We start from the raw sequence: 18,791 nt of genomic DNA on the forward strand, positions 1-18,791 counted from the left end.
TGTATCCCCAATCTCATACTTCAGAAAGTCACGGTTTATTCCTCTATTGTCAGGATTAAAGCCAAAAGGAACAAAAAGAAAATCAGAGAAAAGAGACAAAAATATTGAGAATGTGAATCAGACATGGCACAGAATTGGCAGTTTTTAATTTTGATCAATCAAAAAACAAACAGAAGCATGTCAATTCAATTTGCCAGGAAACACAGATGGCTTCGAAATGAGGGAGAAGAGAACAAACTTAGAACAAAGCACATTTATCCATTTTCACCATAGTCAAAATACCCATACCCACATATCATTTTAGGAGCACTTGTTTATTAACCTCCTGCCCTTTAGTGTGGAGGCTGGGTGGAGGGAATGAACCCAGCCCTGGCACTTTCAGTCTGTGAACCCTTGGACTGGTACTCAATGTGGTTTAGAAATATTTGCCTTCATTTGGTCCTTTTTTTCTCCCCCTCTTTATAGCTTAACCAGATGGAAAAGGCAGTGGCCGCAGCACACACATTTTTCATGGCCAACCCCGAGCACATGGAAATGCAGCAGAACATCGAGAATTACAGAACAATGGCAGGAGTTGAAGACCTCCAGCTGGTAGATCGGGAGGCCAAACCACACCTGGTAAGCTTTGGGGATCCTGCACTAACCATGAGGAGCTAGTGCTACCAAGGTTCAATGGATTCAGAGCAAATTCCTATGAGTGGATATCTCACACTGATTCTCAATTTCCAATACAGTTACATTTTTGTACTTTAAGATGAAACATTGTAGTGCAGGGCTAAAAATATTGAGAGAGAAATTAAAATTAACTTAGAAAAGCAGTATGATATGGTGAAAAGTAAGACATGACATAAATATTTGTAGCCCTTTGTGAGCCTCAGCCTTCCCCTGTGTCCCCATGCCTCCCACCTTCAGCACTTTAATTTTACCCACTGGAGTTGAAACCCATGTGAATTGCTCAAAGTCACCCCATGATTTCCCAGCAACCAATTCAGTGGTTTTTCCAGGGTACTCGTACATTTCAATTTTTTATTTTTTTAAAGCTACATAAAGCTGAAGCTGAAGCAGGAAGCTGAAGCTCCAATACTTTTGTCACCTGATGCAAAGAACCAACTCACTGGGAAAGATCCTGATGCTGGGAAAGATTGAGGTCAGGAAGAGAAGGGGATGAGGTGATTGGATGGCATCACTGACTCAGTGGACATGAGTTTGAGCAAACTCTGGGAGATAATGATCAGGGAAGTCTGGTGTGTTGCAGTCCAGGGGTTGCAAAGGGTCGGACACAACTTAGAGATGGAAAAACAACAACAAAGTTACATAATTATTCCTTCCCAAGAGGCTCAGTGGTAGAGAATCTGCCTGTCAATGCAGGAGATGCAGGAGACATGGGTTCGATTCCTGGGTTGGGAAGATCCCCCAAGAACATTTCTTGTCCCCCAAGAAATGAAAACCCTCTCTAGTATTCTTGCCTGGAAAATTCCATAGACAAAGAAGCTTGAAGGGCTACAGTCCATAGGGTCACAAGGAGTCTGACAGAACTGAGCGACTGAGCATCATTTCAGTTCAATCACTCAGTCATGTCAAACTCTTTGTGACCACATGAACTGCAGCACGCCAAGCTTCCCTATCCATCACCAACTCCTGGAGCCTGCTCAAACTCATGTCCATCGAGTGAGTGATATGATCTAGCCATCTCATCCTCTGTTACCCGCTTCTCCTCTTGCCTTCAGTCTTTCACAGCATTAAGGTCTTTTCCAGTAAGTCAGTTCTTCGCATCAGGTGGCCAAAGTATTGGAGCTTCAGTTTCAGCATCAGTCCTTCCAATGAATATTCAGGACTGATTTTCTTGAGGATTGACTGGGTTGATCTCCCTGCAGTCCAAGGGACTCTGAAGACTCTTCTCCAACACCACGGTTCAAAAGCATCAATTCTTCAGCACTCAGCCTTCTTACATCCATTTATGACTACTGGAAAAATCATAGCTTTGACTATCTGAATCTTTGTTGGCAAAGTAATGTCTCTGCTTTTTAAAATGCTCTATAGGTTTCTCATAGCTGCTCTTCCAAAGAGCAAACATCTTTTAATTTCATGGCTGCAGTCACTATCTGCAGTGATATTTGAACCCCAAGAAAACAAAGTCTGTCACCATTTCCATTGTTTCCCCATCTATTTGCCATGAAGTGATGGGACCAGATGCCATGATCTTCGTTTTTTGAATGTTGGGTTTTAAGCCAGCTTTTTCACTCTCCTCTTTCACTTTCATCAAGAGGCTCCTCAGCACCTCTTTGCTTTCTGCCATGCAAAGATGGAGCATGCATGTATACAATTATTCCTTTAAATGAAATCACTATTCTCAAAGTATGACCTTCAAGGGACTGAAGAAAAGGCTAAGAGAGGAAGATTTTAGATGGAAGTCTTTTTTCTTCTTTTTTAAAAAATTGAACCAGGCTTGGAAATGAGCATCTCATCCATCCACATCAGTCTTCCTGCACTTGGTTGCATAGCCCTACCTACATTCAAACAGGTTAGAAATCAAAGTCTTGAGTGATCTCAGGAAGAAAATGAAATTGACTGATGCTGCAGCAGTAGGCTTACTCAGTCAATCCCTTCTCATTTATAATGAGTTGAAGCCAGTGACTGAAGTGAACTGAACTGAAGCCAGGGCAGTTACCCTTCATCTCCCAGTGAGACCCTTCTTTATCTTTCACAGTGAAAGAATCTCCTGCCCCACTTCCTAAGTGATCTAGAATCTGCCTGCATCTTGCCATTCAAGTTCTTCTTGGGTGGTCTTAAAAATTTTATTTTTTCTGTTTCTTTCTAGGAGAGTTACAGTGCAGGAGTCAAACACTATGAGGCCGATGACTTTGAACTAGCTATCAAGTACTTTGAACAAGCTTTAAGAGAATATTTCAATGAAGACATGGAGTGCAGAGCCCTGTGTGAGGGTCCTCAGAGATTTGAGGAATATGAATACTTAGGGTACAAAGCTGGTCTCTATGAAGCCATTGCAGGTAAAGATTATTTTTTCTTTGATTTTCTGATTGTAGAAAAAACTAGATGCCAAACAGTTCCAACAATGTAGAAGTATGTATTGTAAAAATTAAATAGTGTAAAAAGATTCTCATGTACATATCACATCATGTCTCCCATGAATTATTTTCCCTAGTTTAAATTTAGGTGACTGTGCTCCCAAGATTTTTCATGTGCATACTTAAATATCTATGTATTTATTATAATTATTATTTAATTTTTATTAAAATGAGTCAATATTATAAATACTGCTTTTAAGTATATGTTTTGTTTTTGTTTTACTTATGCTTAACAACATATTGTGGATTTCTTCTCATGTAAGTACATGTAGATCTACCTTACTGCATTATATGGGGAAAGCATAATTTATTTGACCAGTCTTTTACTGATGAATATTAAGAAAGTTGCAATTTTTCATTATGTTTACCCATGTAGTAGTGAATACTTTTGTATAGTTTTCTTCAATTACTTAAATGAATAACTTATTACATACAGGGATTTAATATATCACAAAGTGACATTAACTGAGGAGGTTGACTAGTTAACCTAACCTAATGTTATGGTGGGAAGTGAGTTCTCTGCTGCATATGAAAAAATACACAAAGACAAATTGTATTATACTAATACAATATTAGTTTATATTGTATTATATTAGTTTAATATTAGTTTAAATTGTATTACACTAATATAATAAATAGAACTGTTAGAAGAAAATGTAAGAGAATATTAATATAACAAAAGGATAGTTCTCAGAAAAAAGATGAGAAGGTTGAAGAAAAAGAATTTAAAAGATTGATAAATACAAAAAATGCTATAAATCAAGTTGACTTTTAATGGTAAGTCAAAAGTTGCAAAATGTTTATAGGTAAACAGTTACTATCACTAATATTTAAACAGTCTGTGAATTATTATTAGTAACAGTTTATTTTTGCTTATTGGTAGTAATAACAATAAGCAACTTTTTTTTAGCAGTTGCAGTATACATTTTATATAGTTATATCACTTTTATATTTCTTTTAATCCTCTAAACAACTCCCTGTGGGTATTGTTATTCACCCTCTTCTCCCCTTTTAAATGAGCAGTTTAGACCTCAGAAAGATTAAGTAATGGGATTAAGGTGAAGTTGAAAATCAATCCTAGGATTTTCTCACTCTGAAGCCTATACTTTGAAGATCTACACAGCTGAAAATTGACAAAGTTTATTTAGTCAATAATAAATCTTTAATACATATTTGTTGAGTATATACTATGTTCCAAGTTAAAAAGCATGAAAAACAATGTTTACCTGCACACAAACTCATAGAAATCCAAATTAATAAAGTCAATTTGCTTTCCCCAACTTCCAGTGTTTTCTGTCTTCATTGAAAACATCACTCATCTAGTAGCTCAAACCAAAGCCCTAGATATCTTTAACTCTACATTTCCTTCAATTCCTATTCATTCCCCTCCCACTTGTTACTAAACTTTGATGGAGGCTGCTTCCTAACAGCATTTAAGATTTTCTAATTCTTTCCACTCCTTTTGCTACTTTTCTGGCTCAAATCAGCAGTGTATTTTGACTAATCTGCTGTGATAGCCTCCCTCCTGGTCCTCATGTTCTGATCAGGTTTTATTCTGTAGAGCAGACAGGACAGGTTTCAAAAAATGGGAATTCTGTTTATAGACATACTGACATTGCTAGACACCCCAGTGGCTTCCATTGCACTTGAAATCCAAAACCTTTAACAAAGACTTTCATCACTGCATAATAGTATATATTTTCTTCCTCTCTTTTTCTCTCTTTAATCCACTCCTGCTGTACTTCTTTTAATTCCTAGGGTATGCCATACTCATTTCCACTCATAGAAAATTGAAAATATTTTCTATCACTTGGCTATTGTCCAATCGTCTTAAGTACTTAATCCTCAGTGCCTACTTATGGTAGTGGTGGTTTAGTTGCTAAGTCGTGTCCGACTCTTGTGACCCCATGGTCTGTCAACCACCAAGCTCCTTTGTCCATGAGATTTCCCGGGAAAGAATACTAGAGTGGGTTGCCATTTCCTTTTCCATAAGCCTACTTACAGTGACTGGCAAATAGCAGGTGTTCAGTGAATAATTGTTAAATGAATGGGTGGAAAGAAGAAAAGGATGAGGGAAAGAAGGGAGGAGACTATATATCCATTAATCATATTTTAGACATTAAAAGGGCTAATAATACTCTGTATCTGTGAAAATATAAGTCAAAATATTGAGGTTTTTTAGTAGGATAATTAGGAAATGTCTATCAAAATTTAGACTAGGAAGTAAACTGGAAATCAATTTGCATTTGTTTGGCCTTTTTTTTTTTTTTTTACATTTTAGAAATGCATATGCCTACACATTTCAAACTGATTGCCATAATAAATCTAGTTATAATATGTCATGATACAAAGATTATTGTCATTCAGTCGCTAAGTTGTGACTCTTTGCAACCCAATGGACTGTAGCATTCCAGGCTCCTCTGTCTTCTACTATCTTCCAGAGTTTGCACAAACTCATATCCATTGAGTCAGTGATGCTATCTAACCACTAACCATCTCATGCTCTGCCACCCCCTTATCCTTTTACCTTCGATCTTTCCCAGCATCAGTGTCTTTTCCAATGAGTCAGTTATTCGCATCAGGTGGCCAAAGTTTTGGAGTTTCAGTTTCAGCATCAGTCCTTCCAATGAATATTCAGGACTGATTTCCTTTAGGATGGACTGGTTGGATCTCCTTGCAGTCCATGGAACTCTCAAGACTCTTCTCCAACACCAGAGTTCAAAAGCATCAATTCTGGGCTCAGCCTTCTTTATAGTCCAACTCTCAAATCCATACATGACTACTGGAAAAACCATACCTTTTACTAGACAGAACTTTGTTGGCAAAGTCTCTGCTTTTTAATATGCTGTCTAGGTAGATCATAGCTTTTCTTCTAAGGAGCAAGGGTATTTTAATTTCAAGGCTGCAGTCACCATCTACAGTAATTTTGGAGCCCCTCAAAATAAGGTCTCACACTGTTTTCATTGTATCCCCGTCTATTTGCCATGAAGTGATGAGACTGGATGCCATGATCTTAGTTTTCTGAATGTTGAGTTTTAAGCCAGCTTTTTCACTCTCTTCTGTCACTTTTATCAAGAGGCTCTTTGGTTCTTCTTCACTTTCTGCCATAAGGGTTGTGTCCTCTGCATATCTGAGATTACTGATATTTCTCCCAGCAACCTGATTTCAGCTTGTGCTTCATCCAGCCCAGCATCTCATATGATGTACCCTGCATATAGGTTAAATAAGCAGGGTGACGATATACAGCCTTGACATACTCCTTTCCTGATTTGGAGCCAGTCTGTTGTTCCATGTCCAGTTCTAACTGTTGCTTCCTGATCTGCATACAGATTTCTCAGGAGGCAGGTCAGGCAGTCTGGTATTCCCATCTCTTTCAGAATTTTCCACAGTTTATTGTGATCCACACAGTCAAAGGCTTTGGAATTGTCAATAAAGCAGAAGTAGATATTTTTCCTGGAACTGCCTTGCTTTTTTTATGATCCAACTGATGTTGGCAATTTGATCTCTGGTTCCTCTGCCTTTTCTAAATCCAGCTTGAACATCTGGAAGTCCACAGTTCACGTACCTTTGAAGCCTGGCTTGGAGAATTTTGAGCATTACTTTGCTGGCGTGTGAGATGAGTGCAATTGTGCGGTAGTTTGAACATTCTTTGACATTGCCTTTCTTTGGGATTGGAATGAAAACTGACCTTTTCCAGCCCTGTGGCCACTGCTGAATTTTCCAAATTTGCTGGCATATTGAATTGCAGCAGTTTAGCAGCATCATCTTCTAGGATTTGAAATACCTCAACTGGAATTCCATCACCTCTACTAGCTTTGTTCATAATGATGCGTCCTAAGGCCCACTTGACTGCATTCCAGGATGTCTGGCTCTAAGTGAATGATCACACTATCATGTATATCTGGGTCCTGAAGATCTTTTTGTATAGTCCTGTGTATTCTTGCCACCTCTTCTTAATATCTTCTGCTTTTATTAGGTCTGTTATTGTGCCCATCTTTGCATGAAGTGTTCCCTTGGTAGCTCTAATTTCATGAAGAGATCTCTAGTCTTTCCCATTCTATTGTTTCCCTCTATTTCTTTGCATTGATCACTGAGGAAGGCTTTCTTATCTCTCCTTGCTGTTCTTTGGAACTCTTCATTCAAATGGATATATATTTCCTCTTCTCCTTTGCCTTTAGCTTCTCTTCTTTTTCAGGCAGTTGTAAGGTCTCCTCAGACAACCATTTTGCCTTTTTGCACTTCCTTTTCTTGGGGATGGTCTTGATCACTGCCTCCTGTACATTGTCCTGAACCTCTATCCATAGTTCTTCAGGCACTCTGTCTATCAGATATAATCTCTTGAATCTGTTTGTCACTTCCACTCTATAATCATAGGAGATTTGATTTAGGTCATACGTGAAGAGGAACTCAAAAGCCTCTTGATGAAAGTGAAAGTGGAGAGTGAAAAAGTTGGCTTAAAGCTCAACATTCAGAAAAATAAGATCATGGCATCCGGTCCCATCACTTCATGGGAAATAGATGGGGAAACAGTGGAAACAGTGTCAGACTATTTTTTTGGGCTCCAAAATCACTGCAGATGGTGATTGCAGCCATGAAATTAAAAGACGCTTACTCTTTGGAAGGAAAGTTATGACCAACCTAGACAGCATATTCAAAAGCAGAGACATTACTTTGCCAACAAAGGTCCGTCTAGTCAAGGCTATGGCTTCTCCTGCGGTCATGTATGGATGTGAGAGTTGGACTGTGAAGAAGGCTGAGCGCTGAAGAATTGATGCTTTTGAACTGTGGTGTTGGAGAAGACTCTTGAGAGTCCCTTGGACTGAAAGGAGATCCAACCAGTCCATTCTGAAGGAGATCAGCCCTGGGATGTCTTTGGAGGGAATGATGCTGAAGCTGAAACTCCAGTACTTTGGTGACCTCATGCAAAGAGTTGACTCATTGGAAAAGACTCTGATGCTGGGAGGGTTTGGGAGCAGGAGGAGAAGGGGACAACAGAGGATGAGATGGCTGGATGGCATCACTGACTCGATGGACGTGAGTCTGAGTGAACTCTGGGAGTTGGTGATGGACAGGGAGGCCTGGTGTGCTGCGATTCATGGGGTCGTGAAGAGTTGGACACGACTGAGCAACTGAACTGAACCGAACTGAATGGTCCAGTGACTTTCCCTGCTTTCTTCAATTTCAGAATTTTGCAATAAGGAATTCATGATCTGAGCCACAGTCAGCTCTCAGTCTTGTTTTTGCTGACTGTATAGAGTTTCTCCATCTTTTGCTGCAAAGAATATGGTCAGTCTGATTTTGGTATTGACCATCTGGTGATGTACATGTGTAGAGTCTTCTCTTGTGTTGTTGGAAGAGGGTGTTTGCTATGACCAATGTATTCTCTTGGCAAAACTCTGTTAACCTTGACCTGCTTCATTTTGTACTCCAAGGCCAAATTTGCCTGTTACTCCAGGTATCTCTTTACTTCCTACTTTTGTGTTATAGTCCCCTATAATGAAAAGGACATCTTTTTTGGTTATTAGTTCTAGAAGATCTTCATAGAACCATTCAATTTCAGCTTCTTCAGCATTACTGGTTGGGGCATAGACTTGGATTACTATGATCTTGAATGGTTTTCCGTGGAAATGAACAGAGATCATCTGTTATTTTTGTGACTGCATCCAAGAATTGCATTTCAGACTCTTTTGTTGACTATGAGGGCTACTCCATTTCTTCTAAGGGAGTCTTGCCCCCAGTAGTAGATATAATGGTCATCTGAGTTAAATTCACCCACTCCCGTCCATTTTAGTTCACTGATTACTTTTAATGGCACCCCACTCCAGTACTCTTGCCTGGAAAATCCCACGGACAGAGGAGCCTGGTGGGCTGCTGTCCATGGGGTCACTACAAGTTGGACATGACTGAGCGACTTCACTTTCACTTTTCACTTTCATGCACTGGAGGAGGAAATGGCAACCCACTCCACAATTCTTGCCTGGAGAATCCCAGGGACGAGGGAGCCTGCTGGGCTGCCGTCTATGGGATTGCACAGAGTCGGACACGACTGAAGCGACTTAGCAGTAACAGCAGCATTATTTGGTTCACTGATTTCCTTTATTAAAGTTTACTATCTTCTGTTTTTAAGGATAGGTGCCCTGTTTTCATGCCCGCATTTGTCTCTACACCTGCCTCTACCAATGGCCACGGAACAGTTCTGGCAAATGTCCTATATCTGGTTTAAGAGAATTGACTGAAAAATTCTTACAGATTAACATTTTGTCATTTCTGAGGTCACCACAGCTGTTGGTTGCTGGAAAAGAATAGAAGTCTCCTAACTCAGGCTATTAATACTTTACACAGCTACCACCACCATCACTCCACTTCCAATAAAGAACAGCAATAAAAAAATCATAGTCTCTCAAGTTCAATCAAATATTATATGTTACAGAAATATGTTGTCTTCTTGGGAATTTGAAGCACATCCACTTTATTATGAGATAGAAATCTTTAAAAGTATTTCCATACAAGTATCTTGAGTCTCAAACATATTAAAACATATTAATTGCACAATAAAATTTGATATAGAACAGAGGCAAGGAATCTAACTAATAAAAAGGATATCATTACTCCATGTAAATTCCTATCAGATTCAAAACTATTTTCAATTAGGAGTAAAATTGGCTTTTTAACTACAGAATGTATTTAGAAAGCCAGAATTTTTTAATTTTAGATTTAGAAGAATGTTGCAAATTGGAGAAAACTACAAATGACTTCTGAATGAAGTTATTTATTGCTAGCCATGTTCATTGAAAGCCCTAAAGGATATAATTTTATCAGTCTTATTTTGCTGCTTTTTATACCTTGCTTTGAAAAATACTTTCATTCAGATTGTGTTGTGTATATTTCCCACATTTTCCTTTTGCTTGTCATTTGAAATTAGTAGTGTGTATTACAAGGTAAAGAGGAAAGCAAATGGCCAGCAAAACTAGGAGAAACATTTGAGAGTTGTTTGTTATTTTCTTAAGAAATAAAATATCTAGCTATTTATTTGCAACATACTAATCAAATAAACAGAACCCATTCTTCTCCTCACATCCTCAATGTGGAATTAAGAACCAAAGGATAATAGTGATGCTATTGTCTGTCCTATATTGGATTGATTAGCCAGGTTTTAGAGAACTGGCACATTGTCCTACACACCAGAAAACATGTATGTCCTTTCTGTTTTGTTTTGGGTTCCGTCTTCAAGGTCATCCAGATATAAGCCAAACTCTGCCTAATAGAGAGCCTCTTGAAAAGAGGCAGTTGTGAATTAGAATGTACAGTAATAAAGTAGGGAAGTTTTATCATTTTTCTCCAGAGAACTCACTCTGCACAAGCATGAATGGACTGTTTTCTTAATGGAAAAGACTGCCTCCTTCTTTATTGTAAAAATCAGAGTCAGGGCAAAGTATAAAAAGGGTTTTCTTTCTGGGACATTAGCCTCTTGTGTTTCCTTAGCTCCTGCTTGGATGAGATAGAACCCAGAGCTGTTAATAAAAGGAGCATGAAAACTGCTACACTTCAGGATCCCCACCCGTTTGCAAGTGACAAGAATGGGGACAAAGAATGGGAAACAAAGAAAAAGAGACAAAGTGCTCCTTCAGATTCTTTACTTTTCATCCTTCTCCTATTTTACCAGTTTCTATAGTATTAGGGGGCTTTCCATGTGGCTCAGTGGTAAAGAACCCATCTGCCAAGCAGGAGACGAGGGTTCAATTCTTAGATTGGAACAATCCCTTGGAGGAAGAAATGGCAACCCACTCTAGCATTCTTGTCTGGAAAATCCCATGGGCAGAGGAGCCTGGAGGGCTACAGTCTATGGGGTCACATAGAGTCAGACACAACTTAAGTTACTAAAACACCAACAGTATTAGCAAATATGGAAAACTCAACAGTGACCACAGGACTGGAAAAGGTCAGTTTTCATCCCAATCCTAAAGAAAGGCAATGCCAAAGAATGCTCAAACTACCGCACAATTGCACTCATCTCATATACTAGTAAAGTAATGCTTAAAATTCTCCAAGCCAGGCTTCAGCAATCCATGAACCGTGAATGTCCAGATGTTCAAGCTGGTTTTAGAAAAGGCAGAGGAACCAGAGATCAAATTGCCAACATCTGTTGGATCATTGAAAAAGCAAGAGAGTTCCAGAAAAACATCAATTTCTGCTTTATTGACTATGCCAAAGCCTTTGACTGTGTGGATCACAAGAAACTGTGGAAAATTCTGAAAGAGATGGGAATACCAGACCGCCTGACCTGCCTCCTGAGATATCTGTATGCAGGTTCAGGAAGCTACAGTTAGAACTGGACATGGAACAACTGACTGGTTCCACATAGGAAAAGGAGTACGTCAAGGCTGTATATTGTCACCCTGCTTACTTAACTTATAGGCAGAGTACATCATGAGAAATGCTGGACTGGAAGAAACACAAGCTGGAATCAAGATTGCTGGGAGAAATATCAGTAACATCAGATATGCAGATGACACCACCCTTATGGTAGAAAGTGAAGAAGAACTAAAGAGCCTCTTGATGAAAGTGAAAGAGGAGAGTGAAAAAGTTTGCTTAAAGCTAAACATTCCAAAAAATAAGATCATGGCATCCGGTCCCATCACTTCATGGGAAATAGATGGGGAAACAGTGGAAACAGTGGCTGACTATTTTTCTAGGCTCCAAAATCACTGCAGATGGTGACTGCAGCCATGAAATTAAAAGACACTTACTCCTTGGAAGGAAAGTTATGACTAACCTAGACAGCATATTCAAAAGCAGAGACATTACTTTGCCAACAAAAGTCCGTCTAGTCAAGGCTATGGTTTTTTCCAGTGGTCATGTATAGATGTGAGAGTTGGACAGTGAAGAAAGCTGAGCACAGAAGAATTATGCTTTTGAACTGTGGTGTTGGAGAAGACTCTTGAGAATCCCTTGGACTGCAAGGAAATCCAACCAGTCTATCCTAAAGGAGATTAGTCCTGGGTGTTCACTGGAAGGACTGATGCTGAAGCTGAAACTCTAATACTTTGGCCACCTCATGTGAAGAGTTGACTCATTGGAAAAGACCCTGATGCTTTGAGGGATTGGGAGCAGGAGGAGAAGGGGATGACAGAGGATGAAATGGCTGGATGGCATCACCGACTAGATGGACATAAGTTTGGGTAGCATCCAGGTGTTGGTGATGGACAGGGAGGCCTGGAGTGCTGCAATTCATGGGGTCGCAAAGGGTCGGACAAGACTGAGCAACTGAACTGAACCGAACTGAGAATAAGTTCCTGGTCAATAGATGTAAAGGAGTGTTGTTTCTATTTCTCCTTTAGTTAAGGTTGCTTGAAAATATTAACCAAGAAAAGGAGCACTGTGGCTTCACTTCTCTGTATGGTCTCCCCATGTACAGAGTAGTTCCTTTCTCTGATCTGGTCCTTAACATAACTGGGGTCTGAACTTCCCATCATGACTCCAGGACACCTCAGACCATCTAAGCCCAAAGAAAGACCTGAAGTTGTTAAATAAGGAAGTCACTATTCAGCTGGGGGTGGGTGAGATGAGATAACCTGTGTCAATTTCAGGAGCCATGACAAGGATCACAGAAAGAAAGAGAGATGTATGGAGGAGGGAGCCAGAAGATTTGGAGTCTGGCAACCCACTTCAGTATTCTTGCCTGGAGAATTCCATGGATGAAGGAACCTCGTGGGCCACAGTCCATCGGGTCACAAAGAGTCAGACACAACTGAGCAATTTCATTTCACTTTTCATTTCATTTCAGTAATTAGTCTAGTGATCATTGGTTAGGAAGCCTTGACAAGTCACTTGCTTTCTCTTCGCCATGAAAACAACTTCTGGTCATAAGTGAGAATAATAATAATAATAATGATATTGCTCTCAGAGTGTGTGGTTAGAGTACCATGTGTGACCATGGCACTCACTTTGAAGTCTGGTCATTGAGCAGTGGAGAGGGACCCACATCCTGGCTCTTGTTTTCCAGATCACTATATGCAGGTGCTGGTTTGTCAGCATGAATGTGTGAGAGAACTTGCCACACGCCCCGGCCGCCTCTCGCCAATCGAGAACTTTCTTCCCCTGCACTATGACTACCTACAGTTTGCCTACTACCGAGGTAAAGCATGGATCATCTGTGAAGACCTTGAAGGGAGGGGTGTGGCTTACCATAGCAGACATTGAATTGTTGTGAGTTGGCCCTCTGCCTTCCTCAGTTGTAATCAAGAGATAGGAGTGGGTGCATTTTCTCTGTCACCTCATGTCGCTGCAGCTCAGAACAAGAGCAGAAGGTGAAACTGCAAGTGCACGAATGTTGTGACAATGCCCTGAAAGTTATACTGCATTGATATTTTATGTGACTTTTAAATTTAATTTTAAAAATAATATACTCACAGGCTTAAAAAACTAAATATTTAAAAGCTTCTCTATTTCTTTTCCCTACAACCTAATTTCATGTCCTACAATCCACAGTTTCTTATTTACTCTTCCAAAATTTTATACAGAAACATCACAAACACACATACACACAAGCCCAGTCTCTGACTTATGTTTTCCTCTTATAAATAGAAGATAATGCATTACTTATACTTGTTCTTACATTCCCTGGTGGCTCAGACAGTAAAGCGTCTGCCTGCAATGTGGGAGACCTGGGTTCGATCCCTGGGTTGGGAAGATCCCCTGGAAAAGGAAATGGCAACCCACTCCAGTACTCTTGCCTAGAAAATTCCATGGATGGAGGAGCCTGGTGGGCTACAGTCCATGGGGTCACAAAGAGTCGGACACGACTGAGCGACTTCACAACAACTCAACCACTACATTGTTTTCTTCACTTAACAATACATATCAGATATTTTTTGGTAGATTGAACTTATGAAATTCCCTTTTGCTTGATTAAAAATGGTCAAGTTTTGGCAGTTTTATTTGGCTCAATCTAGTTGTTTAAATACATAATGAACTTCATTATTAATTTTTCATATTTATATCTGGTTATCATCATAGTATAATTTATTTCATGTGTCACCTTACTGATGAGCATTATTTTGTTTGTAATATTTTACTCTTACAATCATGATAAAATAAATATTGTATGTATGTCATTTACATTTGCACATAAACATGTATAGAATAAATTTCCAAAAGTACAGTTGCTGCATCAAACTGTTTATTCATTTGTAAGTTTGTCAGATGTTGCCAATTTTTCCTCCACATGGAGTACCTTTTTCATTGCCCAGCAACAAAATATATTATCAAATTTTTAGATATTCCCAAATCTTATATTAGGTGAAAACTGATATCTCCATAAAGTTTTAATTTCCATTTATCCTATTGAGAAATAGAGAGAGAGTGAATACCTTATGTTTAAAAGCAATTACTAGAATTTGGATTGCTGAAGTTGGTCTTAGATATCATGTTTTCAAATTCAGTACAGAAATCAAAATTAACTCCAAAATTTCTGCTCAGGATTAAATAATATAAATTGCCAACAAACATTTTTGGGTATAGGCTTTTGATAATTTGTTGAAGACATCAAGCAGCATAGCAGACCAAAATTAGTACTTTTGGAATATCTGAAATCCCATCCTTCCTCTTATCTGCAGCTGTTTTTGCAACTTCACAGTATCTTCCCTCTTTTAAGTTTTATTTTATCTTGGAGTACAGTTGATTACAATGTTGTGTTAGTTTCAGGTGTACAGCAAAGTGTCTCAATTATGCGTATACACATATCTGTTCTTTTTCAGAGTGTTTTCCCACATAGGTTATTACAGAGTGTTGGGTAGAATTCCCTGTGCTGTGCAATAGGTAGCACCTTCCCTGTTTTGATCATCTAATGCTGACTTTCATAGACATGTTGACATGTCTCTTAAAAATTTTGTGTAAAATTCTAGGCTGACTCTAACGCCCCAACTCCTGGGTTTTTCAGTCGGCGAATATGTAAAAGCCCTGGAGTGTGCCAAGGCCTATCTTCTACTGCATCCGGATGATGAGGATGTCCTCGACAATGTGGATTACTATGAGAGCCTACTGGGTGACAGGGCTGACCCAGCATCTATCGAGGCCAGAGAGGTGAGACCCATGTCTGAGAAGAAACTCTTTATCCTGCTGGGTGCTCTGGGGAGAGCTGGCAGAAATATAACACTTCTCTTAAAGATAGCTAACAACGGAGTAAAGGTTCTAGGATTCTATTCTTTCTAACTTTAAATATTAGTCATAAAAGCCTATATTTCACACACATGCTAGCTTGTCAAAATCTGCGGAAATAGAGATACTTTTTGAAGCTTTGGTATTTTTTAACTCATTTTTTTACTGTCTAAAGAAAAATATTTCCACTTGAACATTCAGTCCCTCAGTCGTATCCGACTCTTTGCGACCCCATGGACTGCAGCAGGCCTCCAGGATGCCAGGCCTCCCTGTCCATCACCAACTTCCGGAGTTTACTCAAACTCATGTCCATTGAGTCGGTGATGCCATCCAATCATCTCATCCTCTGTCATCCCCTTCTCCTCCTACCTTCAATCTTTCCCAGCACCAGGGTCTTTTCAAATGAGTCAGTTCTTTGCATCAGGTGGTCAAAGTATTGGAGTTTCAGCATCAGCATCAGTCCTTCCAATGAATATTCAGGATCTATTTCCTTTAGGATGGACTGGTTGGATCTCCTTGCAGTCCAAGGGACTCTCAAGAGTCTTCTCCAACACAGTTGGAGTTCAAAAGCATCAATTCTTCAGCACTCAGCTTTCTTTATAGTCCAACTCTCACATCCATACATGACTACTGGAAAAACCAAAGACTTGACTAGAGGGACCTTTGTTGGCAAAGTAATGTCTCTGTTTTGAACATTAATCATACCTGAAGTGTTATTTAAACTTACATTTAACCTTTAACTGTTATTTGAATATACGTTTTCTTTCCTTTTTTCTATAGGATTTGGCGATGTTTGTGAAGCGACATAAACTGGAATCAGAACTAATAAAATCAGCTGCAGAGGGTCTGGGATTTTCATACACTGAACCAGTAAGAGCAAAGAGGAGAGAGGAACAGTTATTTAAAAGAACTATTCAGAGTACTTCTTACTTATAATTTTACTCCCCAGATGCACTTGTTGATGATTCTAATCCCCAACTTTGCGATTAAAAAAACTGGGAGCAGGGCGTGTTTACTCTGTATATGTGATGAACTTTTAACAAACTTTAATAGATTTCCATGCACTGAGCACTAAAGTTAAAGCAAACATATTTGCATGGGAAAGAAGTGTTTTATACATGATATGTTTGCCTCAGGACTGTTTTATTTCCTAACTTCTGTACCTTTTGTATTTTCTCTTAAACATTTTAAAAATTAAAAAGACTTTGAAAGAACAAAATCAAACACAATTGTACTACCCATCATGCTGGTCTTTCTCCACTTGCCCATGTTGCATGTTAAATATTAGTCATAGGAATATATTCCTTTTGTAGAACTAATGACACAGTATAGACAGATTTCTGTTCTGATCTTCAAATAACATAAGCAATTTCTATATCATTACACCTTTCAAAATTATTTTTAGTTACACCTATTGTTGGTGTTGGGCTTTCCTAGTGGCTCTGTGGTAAAGAATCTACCTACGAAGGCAGGAGACACAAGTTTGATCCCTGGATCAGGAAGATCATCCCTGGAGAAGGGAATGGCAGCCCACTCCAATATTCTTGCCAGGAAATTCCATGGACAGAAGAGCCTGACGGGCTACGTCCATGAAGTTGCAAAGAGTCAGACACAACTTAGCAACTAAACAACAATTGATGTAAAATAAAGAAATTAATTATTTTCCTTTTGCTAAACAGTTGGTTTGCCTTTTTTCTTGTCAAAATGAGTGCATTAAGTATTTTTGTTCTATTGAACTAAATATCTATAGAATAAATTCCCAGAAGTGGGATAACTCTGCCAACAAAATATATGAGAAGGTTTAAAGTTTTGAGATTGTTTTTCTAAGAGAGTTTTCTGCTACCTTTATTATTCTTAGAAATACATAAATTTTTATAGTATAGTTTACCCTGAACATCTCAGCAATGAGAAATAACATCTTAAAATCATTCACATTCCTAATACATTGTGTGCAAAATAGTGCATCACTAGTTTTAATTTATGTTCCTTTGATGATCAGCAAAAATCAATTTTCACAAATTATTATTGATTATTTTCCCTCTTATTTGAATTACCTGGACATGTATTTTTTTCAGTTATCTGTTGGTTATTATACAAGTAATTTATATATTTACATGTTATACTTACTATTTAAAAAGCACTATTTGTAATATATCCTATATATAATACATTTTTTCATCTCTTTTTGTTTATATTTTTATTGGCACATTTTTAGAATTAAGATGATTTTAATGTACATTTCTAATATGTTTATCTCCAGTCTTACTTGCTATTTGTGAAAATTATGTTATCCCAAATGATCCTAGGGAAAAAATCACCTACTTTATGATCCTATACAGATGATTAACCAAACTAATTTTTTTTGTTTCTTTTATTTATAAAAAAGGTAGGAGTTATACTTAATGATTTTATAAGTGTCTTCCTGCCACCAAATTCTAAATAACTTGCTTTGACAAAAAGGTGGATTCCTAGGCTAATTCCATGCTATTTATTTTTTAAATCCATTTGTCTTTGCCAAAATTGCATCAACCTTAGCCTTTCCTTTCATTAAACTTTTAAAATAAATAAGTATATTATAGCTTTATAAAATATGCAAGTTTTCTAATATTTTAGGTCTTTTGAGTGTTTTACTTTATCTTATCTCTGTACATGGAATTTTAGTGACAAAACTACCAAGTTTTTTTTTTTTAATTTAAAACAGAATTATTGGGTTCGTTATGGAGGAAGACAAGACGAGAATAGGTAAGTTCTCCATATAGAATGTTTATTTTTAAAGAGACGGAACACTTAGAATTATATTTATCATAAAGAACTTTGGCTCTAGGGAATAGGTAACAGGACATAATTGAGAGAGCTTTGAACTGGGAATTAGGACTTCTGCATTCTGGCCTCAGCTCTTCCTCTTATTTCTGAGGGACCTTAAATAATTTATCTTCCTCTCTGAGTCTCGGGGCTTTTCTGGGGCCTCAGTGGTAAATAATCTGCTTGCTAATACAAGAGACTCAGGTTAGATCCCTGGGTTGGGAAGCTTCCCTGGAGAAGGGAATGGCTACCTACTCCAGTATTCTTACCTGAGAAATCCCATGGACAGGGGAGTCTGGTGGGCTACAGTCCATGCAGTTGCAAAAGAGTTGGATATGACTTGCGACTAAACAAACAAAAAACAAAATTGGGTTTCCTGTTTTTCCTTATGTGAATGGATTGAATCAGGTAATCTCTGATAGCTAAACATTCTATGACTCTAAATCAGAGAAAGTTGGATGCTATTTTTGATTTATTAATAGGAAAGAAAGCAACAAAATTATCTTTTTAATGCAGAATTTTCTCACTGCATTTATTTGAAAGCATCACACTTAGAAAGTTTTCCTGCAAGCTAAAATATTGAGTGTCATGCACTCAATCAGAAATGAATAAATGCATTTTTAAAAAATGATAGATGTCAAAAATTTACATATTCCAAGAAGTTCAAGGACTCATAGAACGTTGGACTGATAGTTACATGTTTGATTTTGTCAGCTGAAAAAAAAAATGCAATCTGAAAGCTGAAAG

General features: G+C 38.3%; 1 protein-coding gene across 2 annotated transcripts in view; it reads left to right on the forward strand.

The window, feature by feature from the left end:
• The window catches only part of P3H2 (prolyl 3-hydroxylase 2), a 175,288-nt gene that overhangs the window by 130,900 nt on the left and 25,597 nt on the right, over nt 1-18,791 (forward strand). For both annotated transcript variants that reach the window (XM_025286561.3, XM_044943619.2), the window contains exons 2-7: nt 466-618; nt 2,819-3,008; nt 13,090-13,221; nt 15,025-15,167; nt 16,023-16,112; nt 17,944-17,984. In XM_025286561.3, the coding sequence (XP_025142346.3) occupies nt 466-618; nt 2,819-3,008; nt 13,090-13,221; nt 15,025-15,167; nt 16,023-16,112; nt 17,944-17,984 (749 nt within the window). The remainder of the gene's footprint in view (nt 1-465; nt 619-2,818; nt 3,009-13,089; nt 13,222-15,024; nt 15,168-16,022; nt 16,113-17,943; nt 17,985-18,791) is intronic.

This window comes from Bubalus bubalis, chromosome 1, assembly GCF_019923935.1.
Source record: "Bubalus bubalis isolate 160015118507 breed Murrah chromosome 1, NDDB_SH_1, whole genome shotgun sequence".
Taxonomy (NCBI): Eukaryota; Metazoa; Chordata; class Mammalia; order Artiodactyla; family Bovidae; genus Bubalus; species Bubalus bubalis.